Source organism: Nicotiana tomentosiformis, chromosome 7 (genome assembly GCF_000390325.3).
Source record: "Nicotiana tomentosiformis chromosome 7, ASM39032v3, whole genome shotgun sequence".
Taxonomy (NCBI): Eukaryota; Viridiplantae; Streptophyta; class Magnoliopsida; order Solanales; family Solanaceae; genus Nicotiana; species Nicotiana tomentosiformis.
In genome coordinates, this window is record NC_090818.1 from 13,253,937 (window position 1) to 13,272,454 (window position 18,518).

At 38.0% G+C, this 18,518-nt stretch overlaps 1 protein-coding gene across 1 annotated transcript; it reads left to right on the plus strand.

The window, feature by feature from the left end:
* Positions 1 to 2,176: 2,176 nt before the first annotated feature.
* Positions 2,177 to 6,799, plus strand: LOC104086757 (GDSL esterase/lipase At2g04570-like). The gene is made up of 3 exons (XM_009591091.4): positions 2,177 to 2,574; positions 5,228 to 5,726; positions 6,535 to 6,799. Exons 1-3 carry the CDS (start codon positions 2,209 to 2,211, stop codon positions 6,726 to 6,728), a joined length of 1,059 nt encoding a protein of 352 aa, XP_009589386.1. The 5' UTR covers positions 2,177 to 2,208; the 3' UTR covers positions 6,729 to 6,799.
* The last annotated feature ends 11,719 nt before the right edge of the window (positions 6,800 to 18,518 follow it).

Sequence of the window (18,518 nt, forward strand, 5' to 3'; positions counted from 1 at the left end):
TACCTTTGGAAAGGTTGTGGCCTATGAGCAATTTGTAATTACGAGTTGATTATGTTGTATTGTTGTGATAATATTCTGTGTGAATTGTTGTATGATTTGGGTTACTATTATGTGGTGTATAAGAGTGGCATCTCACTGTTGATATTATGCGGGCATAAGGGTAGTATTTCACTGTTATATGTGTTGGGATATTGTCTGGGCGGAGTGATAAGGGAGGCTGTTAAACAGAGCGATAAGGAAGGCTATTATAAGAGCGATAAGGGTGGCTATTGATATTGTAAGGACGGAGTGATAAGGGAGGCTATTACAGGAGTGATAAGGGTGGCTATTGTCGGGGATAATATGTGATGATGTGGGGTTATTGTACTGGTGATTTTCACGTGATGCTGTGATTTTTCTTATGTTTATTTTTATATCTTGTGCAACTTGTCTTGTTGTTTCAGTAAACTTGATAATAGTCTGATCTATGTTGAAATTGTGAGCCTGTGGCTATTATGTTATTGGCACGTGAACTGTCCATGCAGATGTGATATGAAATGTGGGCACGAGTTGCCAGGAAAATATAATGATTATGTTATTGGCACGTGAACTGTCCGTGTAGATGTGATATAAAATGTGGGCACGAGGTGTCGGAAAAATATAATAATTTTATTATTGTCACGCGAGTGTCCGTACGGTTTTGATAGAAATATGGGCACGAGATGCCGTGGAAATATGAAAGTGGGTTGAGACACATGTTACGAAAATATGAAAGTGGGCTGAGACCCGTGTTTTATGATTATGAAATGAGGTGTCACAAAATGACTTTTATTTGAAAGAATTATATTCGAAAAATTTTGTTTGAAAGAAATATATTCGAAAGATGATTATTTAAAAGAAGTATATTCGAAAGATGGTTATTTGAAAGAATTATATTCGAAAGATATTTATTGGAAAGAAGTGTATTCGAAAGATATTTATTTGAAATAATTATATGTGACAGGTTTATATTTGAAGGACCTGATTAATTGGTTGTACTTGTATTCCTTATTTGTTTGAGCAATAATTATGGTGTTCTTGTTGCCTTGCTGTTTATATCACTGGTTGATTTTTGTTGATATCATTGCTAGTTGATTTCCAGTACTATCGTATACTGCTATATTGCACAGGTTATTTGACTAGTGAGTGTCTTGACTATACCTCGTCACTACTTCACCGAGATTAGTCTTGATACTTACTGGGTACCGACTGTGATGTACTCATACTACACTTCTGCACATTTTTGTGGAGAGCCAGGTATTGGAGATATCAGATTTGGACAGAGATTAGAGTGTGATCGCAAGGATTCAAGGTAGGGCTGCTTGGTCGTCGCAGTCCCTTTGAGTCTTTCCATTTTATTGTAATGTCAACTCTTATTCGAACGATATTGTATATTCGATCCTTGAGATCACTGCATATATTCAGTTAGAGTTCGTGACTCAATATTATCAGTCTTGGGAGGTTGTTATAATTGTTTTCACTATTGGTTTCGATACTTGTATTAAATTATATGTTTCAAAAAAAAATGGCTCGAAGTGTAATTGTAATCAGCTTACCTAGTTTTAGAGACTAAGTGTTATCATGACGCATGTGGTAAAATTTTGGATCGTGACAAATTTTCTCTTAACAATTTGAAACCATCATCATCATTAAGTATTAATAGTACTTAAGTATATTGCTCAAATTCTTCAAAAATAATATCATATTCGTGTCGGATCCTCTAAAATACATTACTTTTTGAAGCATCCGACCCTCAACCCGTGGAATTTCTAAAGAGTGCGAACAAACATAGTTACTCAGTAACGTACATATACGAGCAAGATTGTCATAATCTAGGAGCACTAAATTTGAGTAATCCAAAACCAAGAACCACATAAGAGTGACAAATATGCAATTTCCGACCCAAAATTAAAGAGCCGAAGCACAGAAACTGACACACTATAGCTGAGAAGTAAAAACCGCTGAACGGTCATTTACATGCTTTTCAACTAAGTCTCATTAATTGCTTCACTCCAAACTTTAATTTGCTGGACTCTTCACTGCTAAAGAGTAAAAATATTATCTACCGATATTTATTTTAGTGTCATTAATGATCTCAACAACCTTTCCACATACCCTCTTTCCCACACATTCACTTATATAAAAATCACCAAATTTTCACTCAAATTAATCTCTAACACAAATTAAAAAATGGCTTACAATTTCATCAGTATTATTTTGGGTCAATTCTTCTTACTAATGACTACAATTTTGGCAAGCAAAGTTCCAGCAATTATAGTGTTTGGTGATTCCTCTGTTGATTCAGGCAATAACAACCAAATTTCCACTGTTTTAAAGAGCAATTTCGAGCCGTACGGCCGTGATTTTTACGATAAAAAACCAACTGGGAGGTTTTGCAATGGGCGAATTCCGCCGGATTTTATATCTGAGGCTTTTGGATTGAGGCCATTTGTTCCAGCTTATTTGGATCCGGCATTTAATATATCTGATTTTGCAATGGGAGTTTGCTTTGCTTCTGCTGGTACTGGTTATGATAATGCCACTTCTGATGTGCTTGTAAGCTTTCATTTTTACCCTTTATATGCTTTTTTTTTTAATTTATGATCAAAATTTACTCGTAATTTAAAGAGGAGTCCTGTAACAACCGTAAAGTCAGTAGAAACAACCACTAATGTTTATATTATGGTAGACATCTACATCATACCTCTTGGGGTGCGGCATTTCCCAGACTATGTATGAATATGAGATGCTTTGTGTATGTCTTTTTTAAAATTTACTCGCATTCGATATTCATACCAAATCAATAATTGCAAACAAATGGCTTTTATGTACTCATTTATCACTTAACAGATAGGAGTAGGTATTTTAACTTAATTTATAATTACTATTATAGTTATATTACTTTATTTGATATAAATAACCAATGCGGATAAATAGGAATTCTATATTGGGATCAACTTGTTTTCTAGACTGATACTGTTTTAGGCATTGACCGTCAGGTGGGATTGTAACAATGTACTGTAGTAATGTTTATTCAAAGCGTAAAACGTGCTGCCTTTTGTTATATATGGAAATGGAAGGACAAATAGAGCCCATAATATAATTAAGCTTTTCTCTTCTTTCTTTCTTATTTATTTATTGATAGAAATCTATATTTTTAGTCGCTCTAAAAATAATATATAATGTATATATATTTTTTGTATATATGTATATCATATACATAGAATATACATATTTTATATTTTTTTTTGATTAAAAAATGACAGACCGGTGTACGAAGCATTCCGAGTTCACGCAGGATTCAGGAAGGCCTGCACCCCAAGGGGTGTAGTGTAGATAGTCTACCCTAATGCAATCATTAGTGACTGATTCCACGCCTCGAATCATTTTATATAAGTTTTAACTAGCGATTGCAATTAGTTTCGACCGACCAATCAATTGTTTAGTTTTATCCTCTCTTTTTTTGATTGAGTATATCATGAAATAGTTCTAGTGTTTTCTAGATCATTTTATGTTAGATATATACTATTTGCTAAAATTCATTATGTAAGCGCGCTTGGTTTACTAAAATTGAATACACTAGGTTGAATGTTAAGTAGTTGGGTAATAATTAAAAACTTTCAAGGAAAAGAAGTTTCAGAGATTTTGAAACTCAAATTCATTTATCTGTTGATAGTTAATAAAAATTACCTAAAATTGCTTGCGACTCTTCCTAAAGGAAATCACGCCTCCTCACATTTTGATTTATGGGTGGTCATTCAATTTTGTATTCATTATCTAAAAGTTATTTTTCTTTTTTTAATTACGTAAAATTCATTCAACTTTGTGTTCATTACCCAAAAGTCACTTTTTTTTGTTACACAAAAATTATTTTACTATGCTCTAGTTATCACAATAATCACTTTGACCAGATTTTACAAACCTTTCACTTGAAAAGTCTATTATGCCCTTGACATTATAAATCCTCTCATTTATGTAGTACCTTCTATATTATATGCTATATAATATATTTTTACCCATGTATTTTACTTATAATTAAAATAAATTAATACTATTTTATTTATTATTTTATAATATATTCATACACTTAATGTTTTCTTAAAATTAATTTTCAATATATATAAGTAGCATTATTAAATTTCTCAGTAACATTACCGTGAACAAATCTCAAGTCCACGTTCTTAATCATGCTTAATGAAATATGTTTAATGAAAATTAAAAAATCAAAGCTCATTGATTTATCAGCCAAGCTATATCTATTAATTTAATAAATAAATTACCCACATTTAGCAAAATGACATATCATATTAATACATTCAAATAAATAATATTAATAGATAAAGCTTAAAAAAACTTAATATTAAACACAAATATCTTTGAAACTTTTTTTAAAACTTTTTATTGGCTATAAAAAATTATCATTTGTTAAACAAATCTATTTTTATTATGTTAAATAAATATTGAAAAATAAATATATTTTTTATCATTTTTAAATTTTAAAATATATTCATGTTTGAATATGATTAAACAAATTGAGTGCCATGGGAAAATTAAATGTATTGATATATAAAACTAATAAATAAAATAATTTAAAATTATTTTAATCATAAGTAAAATACCTTGGTAAAAATATATTATATAGTACTATATAATATAGAAGGTATTACATAAATGAGAAGATTAATGTCAAGGACATAATAGACTTTTCAAGTAAAAGTATTATAAAAACTGGCCATGGTGACTTTTGTGATAAATAGAGCAAAGTCAAATATTTTTTGTGTAACAAAAGAAAGAAAAATGACTTTTGGGTAATGAACACAAAATTGAATGATTTTTACGTAACAAAAAGAAAAAAAATGACTTTTACATAATGAACACAGAATTGAATGATCACCCGTGAAATGTACTCCTGAGTGTATATATACGCTCCCCTATGTGCCTTCTACAAGAGATTACATGGTAAAACAAAAGACAATTTGATGTCAATTAAATGGTGATTTTCTTGGACATTTTGGTCTCTTGATTTGGTTTATTTAACATTCTAAGAGCCAACATGCATAAAGAACTTTCTTGTTTTAGCATTTATAGTTAGTATTAATTGCTTAAATGAAAATCAAGGCATTACACTGATAATATAAAATATTATTTACGTTGTTGTTATGTATATAAGTTAAATGTTACTATTAATTACAACTATTTTTCTTCCCAGGATGTGATACCTTTGTGGAAAGAAGTAGAGTACTACAAGGAATATCAGAAGAAACTAAGAGCATACGCAGGCAAAAAGAAAGCCAAATACATAATAGAAGAGGCATTATATTTAGTGAGCATAGGAACAAATGACTTTTTAGAAAATTACTACTCAATGCAAAGTAGACGTGCGTCTCAATACACAGAAGATCAATTTCAGACTTTCCTTCTCCGACTTGCACAGAATTTTGTAAAACAAATTTATCAAATGGGAGCTAGGAAAATTTCCTTAACTGGACTTCCTCCTATGGGATGTTTGCCTTTGGAAAGAGCAACAAATTATATAAGTGGAAATGGAGATGGATGCAATGAGAAATATAATAATGTGGCTAAGCATTTTAATGTAATGTTGGGTGGTTTAGTTCAGAAACTAAACAAAGAGCTTCCTGGGATTAGAGTGGTTTTTGCTGATGCTTATAATCTCTTGCTACAAATGATTAGAAAACCTTCTTCTTATGGTAAGTTTTCTTTTTTCCTATTTGGATCCTCTTTTCATTCTTTCCCTTCATTTTATTTCCTCTGAAAACATTTTTGGCCCTCTAAGAAAGGATAATTCGTATAGGATTTAAATTATATTCATTAGTATAAAATACGTTATCGATCTAATTTAACTTGTTGTCTATTTTGTTTTTTTAGGTTACTCCCTCCGTTCCAATTTTTTTGATGCATTTCAGATTTCAAGAGTCAAACGGATTTTTTTACCTCGACTTTTTTATATAATTTTTAAATTATTAATTATTGTAATTTGTACTATTAGTACTTTTGATATTGTTTCTAAATATGTAAATTTTATTTGGAAAAAACTAAAGATTTTATGTCTGAATCAGCGGTCAAAATTGAAAAATTTAACTCTCTGAAATGCATCAAACGACAATGGAAGTGTAAGTTATTAATTAGGAGATGTGAGCAGCTCTAATAGTTGATAGGAGTACTATTGTTTATGCTTTTCCAATAATTCAAGTTGGCAAAATGAACTTCAAATAGAACAAAAGCTTCTTGTATTCAACGATGATAATGCACCTAAAATTAGCTTAGCCCCTTCAAAACTTATTTAAATCTCATAAAGTTTTGGTAAAAGTTCTTCTACAAATTAATTGTTTTTTTTCTCTATTTGTCAACTTAAAAGGTTCTAAAATAATTAATCTTCTCTATCTCCACTTCATGCAACCAACTTTTCTTCAATTTGTTGAAGAAAATCAATTTTTCAATATGCATTTATCCATTTATTTAGTTGTCTCCTGACCCGTGTACATTTTTGGAAAACAGGGTTTGAAGTGGCAGGTGTAGCATGTTGTGGCACAGGATTATTTGAAATGGGTTACTTGTGCGATAGTTTAAATCCATTGACATGCACAGATGCAAACAAGTACATATTTTGGGACGCTTTTCACGTGACCGACAAAACAAACCACATTATCTCTAATTTCTTGATGAAACATGTCTTTCGCCAATTTCAATAGTTGCAGTGTTGGATCATATCATGTGTTTTGTACATTTGATAGGAAATGCATTATAGCTTTACTTGTTTTTACTGGTTTATTTTGTTTCTGCTGTGTCAATTCTCGAATAGTCTATCGAAAATCGTCTCTCTAACTTTACAAAGTATAGGTAAAATTTGCGTACACATTATTCTCTTTAACATTAAGTATGTTATTGTTATTGTGTCCTTCCTTGGATGGAAGGTGAAAGAACGTGCTACGGAGAATTTGAAAAGAAAATATTTATTGTACTTTTTTATAGTCTCAAGGTCAAGGGTATATAACTATCGGACTAGCTAGACATGTATACTTTTCGAATTATGTAAGGGAGTTCGATGTCAAATCAGTGTTTTGAAAGATGATGGTGTGGTGCGAAAGTCTCAAGAGGCGTACGCCCAACAATTTGGGGCGTACGCCCGGACGTTTGAGGCGAGTTTTTTTAGTGAGGTGTAAGTCCCAGAGATTTTTTAAAATTAAAACAAAATTTATTGAATAAGTCGTTCATATAATACCCAAATTTTTAAAATTCAGCTTGGTAATTACTCAAAAGTTTTAAAAAGGAACTGAAATGTATTAAATTTAAAAGTCAAGACCTTTTTTATTGATTGAAACCCCAATTCATGGTCTTTTCCAATTCTATATCTTGGCAGCTAGTCTGCTAATATCTCCCAAAAGCAACGAATATTTAATTTATTTTTTACAAATAAAAAGAGAACGTCATTCTCCTTCATAGCAGCAAGTTCAAAATTCAAATTGAAGGTTAGTCATCCTTTTTGTTCCTTCATGTAGAAAACTTTATTCTTTTCGACTCAAGTTACTTGAGCTTGTATGTACTTGAGCTTGTATGTAGCGTATATAGTTTTCTTCATATTTTATGCAATTTTACCTGTTTATAAATATTTACTGTAATTATATTATTTTATAAAATATTAAAAATTAAATACTTATGGGGCTTACGCCCCATGCCTCAAGGCTTATGCCTCGCTGAGACATATGTAAAACGCCTCACCTTACGCTCACGCTTTTTAAAACACTGTGTCAAATCCACTTATTATGGAAATTTATTTACAATTATGTTAAGGTGACCAAATATTGTATACTTCTTCTATATTTTCAAAATACAGAAGTTGAATTCTATTGAATATCGTTATAAGTTGGCTACCCTAAAAAACGGATAACAATTAAATTTGTAAGTGATTTTCAGGATACGTGGATTAATTCGATACAAACGATAAATTGCGTTAGATTAAACAAATAAAGATGTAATAAATTCAAACCACTTGAGGAGGATAATTCCAGTCTTGATGAAATATCCACCCTCGATCCGGGTTCACAATGGCTAGCAATGATGAACGAGAATAAGAGCTATGAATAACAGTGAAAATAATAGTATATTGCTTTGGGATGCGTGTTACAATGTATTCAATGAATAATCAGACCCCTTTTTATAGTAGAGGAATCTCACTCTAGTTACAATTCCATAAAAGGTAAAAATCTCCCGTTTAACTAATTACTGGATTTCCGTCGATATGTACCGAGATCCGCGTCGTGATACCCGGTTGGTCACGGATATTACGGTCTTCCGTTAATTGTGTTCGATTGCCCAATAATGCTCTCCGAATTCTTTTGGGATTTGGACTGATCCCGGAGTTATGGCCTCGATATACTCGAGGGCAGAGTCGCGCCCCCGGTGCCTACCTCGATGAGTCCCTTACCTTGGTTCTGGCTCCTCGTCATCGCGTCCCTTACTCGATTTATTTTATCGGGAACCGGGCTAGCTTATGGGTCCGGTTTCACCCGTATACATATAGTCCCCTCGTTTCTCGGAGAGTAAGTTTTCCGGATACAACGAGGAAACGACAAGTGTTCTTCGATCTCTTCTTCAACATGCTGCGACATAAAACGACAAAGAGACCGAAACATCCTGTCAGTCGCGTCATAATAACCCCTAACGCGTCTCAGCCGTCGGCAGGTCGTGCCTGGATGCGAAATGGCGCCAAGACCTTATAAATACTCCTTCATACGTTCATTTTTAACTTTGGACCAAGTTTCTACCTTCGATCCTTTAAGATATTACGGTCTTCTTTCATCCCTCAATATTCTTACCTTCGTTCTTCAAGTTACAACCTTTCTTTTACCCCTTACTTAAGCCAGTATGCTTGTTTTTGTTAGCATGTTCTCATCCTTCATCTCCTCATTCTCCTTCATAGCTTCAAACCCTTCTAACCAGATAAAAGAAATGGCAAAAACTTTCAATACCGTTCCCCAAAAAGATGCTCATTCTTCTTCGCGACCGGCCACTGAGGTCGAGGATACCGCCCCTGATGTGGTCGTCCTTGAGAAGTCCGTTCCGGGCGCGGCCACGAATGAACCGGCAGCCGAGCCCCCCTTGAAAATGTTCATCCCCGGGGGGTGTTCAGTGAATGACGATTTCAAGGTTGAAAAGCACTCTTCGGTTCAAGGCCGATGTGAGGCGGTGTTACGATACATCTGCTCTATTACCGAGGCCATTCTTCCTGCAATTCGAAAAGACTACGGCTGGGCTGATAAGGATGTAGTGATTCCCGGGCCCGATGCCGATATCACTACACATGTTGAGGGATATCTAAGTATTTACACTTATCCCTTTACATTGGGTCTGGTGGACCCAGTCATCTTGGACTTCTGCAGGAGGTACGACGTATGCCTTGGCCAAATTCACCCATCATTGTGGAGGATCGTGATCCTCATCCGATACATTGTAAACAAAATCGATTCGTGCACGTTACCATTGATCACCTGCTCCACTTATACAGTCCCCGAATCCTTAGGGGGGGGGACTGATAAAGCTTATACGTCGGGCTAGTAAAGCCCTATTTTTGAGTATTGACGAGGACCGGGATCGGGGCTGGCAAGGACACTTTGTCCGGGTGAGGACCGCCGACCTGATACCTGCCGAATGGAGGCCGTTCCCCGAGAAGTGGTACATATCACGTACGTATAACTCCTTTTAAACGTCGATTTCATGTTTTATCTTCCCTTTTCTCATCGGTGTTTGCTGTAGTGCAGCCCTCGCTCGAGTTCTGAACGCCATTTCTCGACTCAAGGAGTGGATCGGAGGCATTTGTTCGCAGATGCCTTATGTCGAGCGCTCGTGATGCGAGCTCTCAAAGGGATACTGTGAGGCCTAATATCACAGTAAGATTCCTTTCTCTGGATAAGTAGCCTTAAATCTTCTTTTTTCATTACTATGTCCTCATTGTTTCTTTTCGTTTTTTTTTTCAGGCTTGCCTAAGACCATTGAGGTTCGGCCCTTGGTAGTGGGCGAGGACCTACCCAGCGATCCATCGGCTAAGGGGCAGTCCGGAGCCACAGCTGGAGAGAAGAAAAATAAGGAGGGCCCCGAGTTCCCCGAGCTCGGAGAAGAAGAAATCGAGGAAAAGGTTGGCTTGTAAGCCAAAGGAAAGCTTCAGCTCCCGAGTGCTTGACTCGGATTTACTCTTCCGGCTCAGGGATGAGCCCTAGGAGGACGACCTTTTTGTAGCCCATGAGTCGTCCGTTCCTGAGGAACAAGTTGAAGCCGGAGGGAAACGACAGGGGCTAACCCCACTCAAGTTCACGAGGCTCGTATAGAGGTGAGGGTTGAGACCTCTCGAGTCACCGGCTCTGCCCCGCCCGGTGTTATAGAAATTTCGAGATCGCCCTTGTTCACAGAGTCTATGTTCGATGAAGCCCGAGCGACGAAGGAGCGATCTAATGAAGGGGCTCATGGAGCGGACGATCCCCTCCGAAGCTTCTTTGATGGTGTAGACTCAACTGCCCTGGAAGACTACTCTGGGTTGGGTGACTTAGAGGTGCCGAGGAAATTTCCATCCTCGGAGGTTCGTGGTCCGAACTCGAGCCCGAGGTTGATCAACCGGTTCCCCGTTCTGAGCATAGATCCTGGCCGAAAGCGATCAGTAGTTATCACCGTCCTGGATGATACTCGGGTTCTTTCCGCCCCCGTCGGGGTAGCTAGCTACCTCCAGTGCATGGTAACCGAAGAAGACCAGGTAAAGATGAACGAGGTGGACGCGCCATGCTTGTTCAACAAAGCGCAACATGTGTTGAACCATGTAAAGTGTTATCACACTCTTTTATCTTTGAATTCAGTATTTGGTGACTCTAATGCCTTTTCTTTTTTACATTCAGTAGGCCTCGGTGCTCTACCATAAAACCTTTCTCAGGTACCGGGATATGCTTAGCCAACTGGAGGCCGAAGTCAAAGAGCTTGCTGAGAAGAGGGACATATATAATCTTCTTGGCGAGCAACGTGAAGGAGAAGTCAAGAATCTCCGGGCTGAGTTGAACGCGGCTCAGAAAGAACATGTCGCCCTGGTGGAATAGGTAAAAGATCTTTGAAGTTAGTGATGATGAGTTATGCATGGTGACTAACGGTCGAAACCCGCAGGTCCAGTAGAAGCTTGATCGGATCGACCAGCTTCGAGCTGAGATGGACGAGGTCAAGGCCATGGCCGAAGAGTGGAAAGGCAAAATAGACCGATTGACTTCGAAAAAGGAGACAGCCCGGGAGCAGCTGGCTCAACTGAAGTCCAACTTCGAGGGAGAAAGCTGAGGCCCGGTCCCAAAAAATTAAGGACCTCCAGTCTCAACTGGGCTCGGCCGCTGCCAAACGGGATACCCTTGCCAAGGAGCTTAAAGCAGCTAAGTCAGTGGCGGAAATAACCAAGGCCGACGCGGAAGAGATGGTGATCCAGTACAAAGCTGATGCTGAGGCATCTCAGGACCGCCTGAAAGTCATTGTTGAATACGTGAAATGGTAGTTGATCTCGTCCAAGTTCACACCTCAATTCAAGGTTATGAAAATGGTCGATGCAATGATAGTACCCAACAAGAGTCGGGGTCGAATTCCACAGGGAGCTATATGTATGGGAGTAAGAAGTATATATCTTAGCGTGTGAGTTTGTATATCTAAATTTACACTTCCAAAATATTTGGTTTGTTTAAAGTCTAAACTAAACTACAATTTCAATTTAAGAAATAAAACTAGAAGATTGTTTTTGTTATTTTTCAAATGTTGTAAAAGGCCTAGGGCTATGACCTTCGCCTAGGTGTTTGCCTAATGGGTTATAAACTTTAAAGCTTATTTTATTGGTCGGGGTATATTATAGCTATCAATACTCGGTTACCCACTCAATATCTCTCGGTTAGCGAGTAATTTTGCCCAATTTGGCTTTCTCAAGCCCAAATGGGTATTCAACAAACGGTTGATAAAAAGCTCAAGTCGGGTTTTACTATCTCTAGGTTCAACCCTTTAATTGGGTTTATCAATCTCTCAATTGACCCAATTTCTTGTTAGCCAAGTTTTTCTAGACTAAGTTTCTCTTTCTCAAGTAGAGACCAAGTCAAATAGGCATGAACTAATGTTTGCAACCATTAATTCTATAAATAAAAGCAAGAACAAGGCTAAATAATAAACACCCAACCATAAACAAACAATAAATCAAACACCCATTAAGTTTACACACTGGGGTTGGGTCACAACCCTAGTGAAAATCTAGCTACTCATGCTTAAATTGGAAGAAAAAGAAGAAGAAATGATAATTAAACCTAGGGGTGTTCGTCGGTCAGTACGGTACGTTATTTAGATATTTCGATTCGATATTTTTGGTATTCGATTTCTTAAAATGCAATACCAATACCGTACCTAATTAAATTCTGTATGGTTCAGTTTTTTTCTCCTTTCGGTTTCGGTTTATTCAGTTTGGTAACTTCGGTTTATTCGGTTTGAATACTAACTAGTGCATGGAGTGATAAATTGTAACATTGTAAATTAAAGTACTCAAAAGTACAAAACTAAAAATATTTGTTGACAAAAGTTTTGTCCAAAATTAGCAAATATTAACCCAGAGAGAGAAATTTGTACATAAAAGAATATATTTGATCATTAGAAATGTCTTGTTACTTGCTTAGAGTTAATTGATGAACTTAGAGAACAAAGGAAAGTAAAATTTTATATTTTTATATTTATATTATAATTAATAATATATGTATTGTATAATATAATATATATTTCGGTACGGTATCAGTATTTCAGTATTTTATTTTAAAATACCAAATACCATACCTAATACCAATATTTTTTAAAACTTAAACCAAATACCATACCGAATATCAAATACCAAAATTTTCAGTTTCGGTACGGTAATTCGGTATTTATCAAATTATGCACAGCCCTAATTAAACCCATATTGCTAATTAAAATGATGAAATCAATGTTCAATTAGCTCAAAATAGCAAAAACTACTAAAAAGAGTAAAAGAAATCGCTTACTGTAGCAGTTGATGTCAAAAGTTAACCAAAAAAAGTGAAACTCTTATATTTATATATGGTTAGAAATTTTGGACAAAAATGCCTTTTCGGACGTTCTGCGGCTGCACAATTCCATGTGCGATCCGCACTTTTCTTCAGCTTGACAGGATTGAAAATCTGCAGCCGCATAATTCTTAACTGCGGCCGCACTGCGCTTTTTATGCGGTCCGCACAATTGTAAGTGTGGTCGCACCTTGCTCTTCTGCGGTCCGCATAATTGTAATTGCGGCTGCTTAGCTCTTCTTCTGCAGCCGCATAGCTCTTCTTCTGCGGCCGCACAATAATTATGCGGTCCGCACTTTTGGTAGACTTGAAATGTAGGTTCTCTGAACTTTTGCTCTGACCCAGCTTCCGTTGTGCGGACCGCACTTTGCACCAATCTCTGATGGATTTTTCTTCACAACCTGCAGTCGCAGATGATATTCTACGGTCCGCACTTCTGAGCTTTTGTGCCTGTTTTTGTCCTTGAGTTCATATTACTCCTTCTTGAGTTGGATTTCATCTTGAGAGCTCATCTTCCAATACTCCTGCAATTAAGCACATTTTATCAGTTTTTGAGAACACAATTAACCGCTTTTGGACTAAAACGAAAGCTAAATGGAGCTAATAAGTAGTCAAAATTCCCATTTATCAACTCCCCCAAACTTAAGGTTTTGCTTGTCCTCAAGTAAATAAAGTAATTTCCACCTCTACAAGTTAATAGCTATTCCAGCTAATAAAAGGTGAGTCATTCACACGTCAATTGGGACCAACAATTACCCACATCACTTATGAATTATCAACAAGGCAACAAGTTAAACTTTTAAGCACAGATAGTTCTAATGGGTCACTTGAGCATCAAGAGTTGACTTTATTCATCAAGGAAGCTCGCTCTTTTAAGTAGGTCATTGTGGATCCCAAACTCCTCCTCCTCTACTCTCCGTTTTCCTATCTCACTTCAGAATATAGCACTCAATCCAAAGATTTACGAAAGGTTCACTCATCTCTCTCAAAAGAATATCGCAAGTACGACTTTAAGTACTATAGGCTTGCCCCTCATATAAATCACCACTAATGTAAGCTCACTAGGCTTGAAATCACATAGGGCTTTTTCGAAATACAATGAAGGCTTTTGGACTAAGGTTGGATACGCTAAGATAGAACAAGTTCATCTTTCCTTAAGCACTCCATTTTCTTTTCTCGGCTCAAGCTTTGCCAACTCTTTGAGGCATTTTCTTTTCCTTGGGGGAACTAGAGAGATTTAACATCTTCATTCTTGGTCATAATATTCATTTTTCCTTATTTGAATTCTCCATGCTTTGCATCATTACTTTTCTTTGAACCCCTTCAACTCTTCAACTTATTCACTTTTTTTTTGCATTTTTCTTTGTGTTCTTTCTTTTTCTTACCTTTCCTTCTCTTCATTTCTTTTCTCTATTTGTTCCCTGATACCTCTTTCAAGTTCCTCATATCTCCCCCAAACTTATATTTTTAGCCAATTATTTCACAAGAGTGTTAAGGAAAGCTCGGGTTCCAAGAGAGGGTCACGACAAAATGGGTCAAGACTTGTAACATGGTTATCAAATGAGAAAGGTTTTAGGATCGAATGGGTTGACTAGGGATAACAACATTGGTGGGCAATGAAAAATTTCAAGTGGGTCAAGGAAAGCATACAATCACTTCTCAAGCCAAGCAAAGCTTAAAATTTCGCCTAGAAACACATTCGGGGTAAGTTCTAGACCATTAGCACGGGTACTTGGACTTGCAACAACAATATCTCACCTCTCACGCAGCTGGATTGTTAAAGTGGATAGAGTTGAGGGCCCACACCGACCATATTCAAGATTGCAAATCACTATGGTTCGATTGAACCACTCGATCATTGTCTAAGTCAACACAAGAGTCACAAGGTCACTAACTAGAGCTATTTCTTTCCAAAAACTTGGTTTTAAACCATAAGCACGTAGTTAAGTGTGTTGGTACCAAGTAACGCATGTTTGGCTCTTTAAGTATGCCTCAATTAGGTATTTTTCTTTTCATTACTACTACTATTATTACCTAAACACGAAAAACAGACTCAATCCCTTAAGAAAGTTATCACATCATCCATCGTTGGGAAGAGTCACCCGGTTCACACAAACACTACCTTTGGAAAGAACCGTGGCATTAAGAAAATCAAAGGTTTATTATCCACTAAAACATAAAAAAAAGTTATTAAATAAAAAAGAAACTACTAATTCAAAAAGAAGACAAACATAAAGATAAAGAAGCTATAAAACAAAAGAACTATTGAAAGCTAAACGAATATACATAATGAGGGATAAGAGAGAATATATACATAATGAGAAAGAAGAATAAAATAGTAATAAGTTAACTACAGGACAAATGTGTCATAGTTATCAAAATACATAATCATCAAACTATCAAAGAAACTCCCCCCCCCCCCCATGAATAAAAATAAGTATTGTCCCCAATGCTTAACAAAATAAGAGTAAAGGAAGGGTAAGAGTGAAGAAAACTCCCTATGGCCATCTCGGTGTCCCCATCAGTGGCACCGACCTCAGTCTCCAATTGGATCTCATCATCCTCAAGTCCGGGAGTGGCTGGGTTAGTGAACATCTGACGTACAACCTCGGCAGTGTCAGCAGCAATGTCTAGCTCCTCAGATTGGCCAGCTGGTGCTGTAGGTGCTATAGGATCTGGGCTTGGGTGGTGCGGGTCTATCAACATATCAAATGGAATGTCTCTAGCGGCTGCAATCTTGGTAACCTATCGCCGGAGCTTGTCCACTGACTTCTTGGAGGCATGTGACTTTCGCATCCTCTTCACTTCCTTTGCCAGCTCCTCTATGACTGACCCATGCTATACTAGAGTGGCCATAATTGTGTTCTGGTTGTCTAAGAGCTTCTTCAAGGATTCTTCAACTGTGGGGGGAATTTGGGGTGCCAGAGAGGATGACTATGCTGCAACATGACTGGATATGTCAATCAGCTTTGCAGTAGCTATGTGCATCCAGTTGTTGAGGCTCGCCAGTGTCTAGAAGACTCGTAACGCAGAGAGTGGAGCAGATGGCATAGGTACCGGATTCAAAGCCGAGGTGGGAGGCACTGAGGCTGAAGGTGCAGGCATGGCAGCTGCACTGGTGGAAGGCTCTGTTGAAGTGGATGGCATATCAGTTGTCTCTGTAGCTACCACCAAAGGCTCATCAGACTGGCCAACGGTAGTAATCAGCTGACCCTTTCTCTTCAGGTTCTTCGGATCCATTAGAGAATACCAAGAGAAAGGCTTATTTTCCCGAACCTTCGTGTAAAAATCTCTGGGCTCTACCCATGCATCCGTAATGTACTCTGTGAGGGTGTTGGGATATGGGTAGGAAGTATCAGCCTGCCTAGAGACCACTGACATGTTGGCCGACATCACGACACCCACATTGATCGGGTACCCGGCCATAATAGAGGTGACAAGAACTGCCTGTGGAATATGTAAGTTTGTCTCGTTCTGGCAAGGGTCTAGTCTGCTGCATACGAAGGTCTGCCATCCCTTCGCCTCAAAATTTAGGGTGTTCCGCTGAATAGGAACCTCTGCAGTGATCCATGGTGGCGGTGGCTCTGGGGCTACAAGAAGATCAGCTAGCCATGGGCGAGCTGCATCACCCATCGCCAGCTTCTCCAAGTACCGTGCTGGCTCAACATCCTCAAACCCCAAGTAGGAGTTCAGTGTATGCTGGTCGAACCGCACCTTCAGATTTCTTACTTTTGTAACTTTGGTCCCTTTCTTAATATGTGCCACATTGGCATAGAACTCCCGAACCAAATACTCATTGGCGTCCACAACTGACTGTGTGAACCACATCCACCCCTTCCTCTCTCGAAACTGTCTCGACACTTCTGGATTGTACTTGTAAATATCTTTAAATTGGAACTGTCGCTCAAGAGTGAGAGATCTCACTGGACACCACCCACGGAAGCTGGTGAAGGCAGCTAGACTCACAAAACGGTCCACCCAAACCTCTTTCTTCTTCGACCTCTTAAGGCTGGCGACTGTAGTATCACCCCCTCGTCCATCGTCCGAAATATAATCAACAGTAGTTGCTGGTGCCTCAGGGACAGGTGTAGCAGAGGGCTCTAAAGCCTGACTTGCATTCTCCGAACCCTCGAAAGTGCTATGTGAGGAGGAAGGCTCGTCCCGGAGTTGATACTTTCCCTGTGGCTGTTGTGGTTCTGATTGGACAGCAAGCTGCTCTTGCACTGAGTCGCCCTCCGTTGCTTCCCGAGATGGGGCATATAACAAGATTCGGAGGGCTCAGGCTCTTTTCCTTGGCCTGTGGTAGCTTTCTTGGTGATTATCTTTTGGAGGGCGAGGGGTAAAGTGATTTTGCCTCGACCTCTGGAAGGTTCACCCCTCCCCTTTGAAGTGTCACCGCGGCCACGAGATCTAATCATTTTCTGTAACAAGCAACAGCAGCAGTTAGTTGTAATTCAATTACACACGGACAGTATATCACATTGTAGAACATGATAGCAGGGTGGAGAAGTGTGGTCTGCATAATTACAAGTGCGGCCACAGACTGGGTTGTGCGGACCGCACAAATTGAACTTGCGGCCGCAGAAATGAAACTGCGGTCTGCACAATTTTGAGTGCGACCACAGAATTAAAGTGCGGTCCACACATTTCTTATTGCGGCCGCACATTAGAATTCCCAAAAGTACTAACTCTCTGATGATAGAGATTGATCTGATCTGCGGTCGTGGTGGAATTTCTATGGTCCGCACAATTTCAAGTGCGGCCAAAGAATCATGCTTCTCATATAGTACCCTAATCTTGACTTCTGCGGACCGCACAATTTCTTGTGCGGCCGCAGGTTTCAAACCAAAGTCGATCAGACTCCTAAGGTTTACAAAATTTGTCAAAAATTGACATGGTATTAACAATTAAGCATGCAAATCAATTGACGCAGTCCCCATAAAGCAATTAGTAGTTGACCCAACACAGATTAAACCCCACATGGTAGTAAAATTGAAATATATTGACAACTGGCCTAAAACTACCTAACAAATTATAAATTAAACTAAAAGTTGAAAAACTCTATGAGAAATTAAGCATACCATATATGAAGGAGTGCAACTAAATGATCACAGATGTGGATGGAGTGTGGCAGATGATTGGACAGATGATTTCCAAGTTTTAGAGTTTAGAGTGCTGAGAGAGGGAAAAGTTTTGTACAATATCCTTAGGCTACTATTAATATTTGCGGGCAAACTTGGGGAACAAAGGAGGAGTGCGGCCGCAGAATTCTTTCTGCGGTCCGCACTTTATTACCTGGAGGCTCAATAGCCTTTGTTGATCTGCGATCCGCACAATTTATGGTGCGACCACAGATTTTGGCTGCGGACCACAGAATTCGATGTGCGGCCGCAGATCGGCCAATTCTCTGACACACCA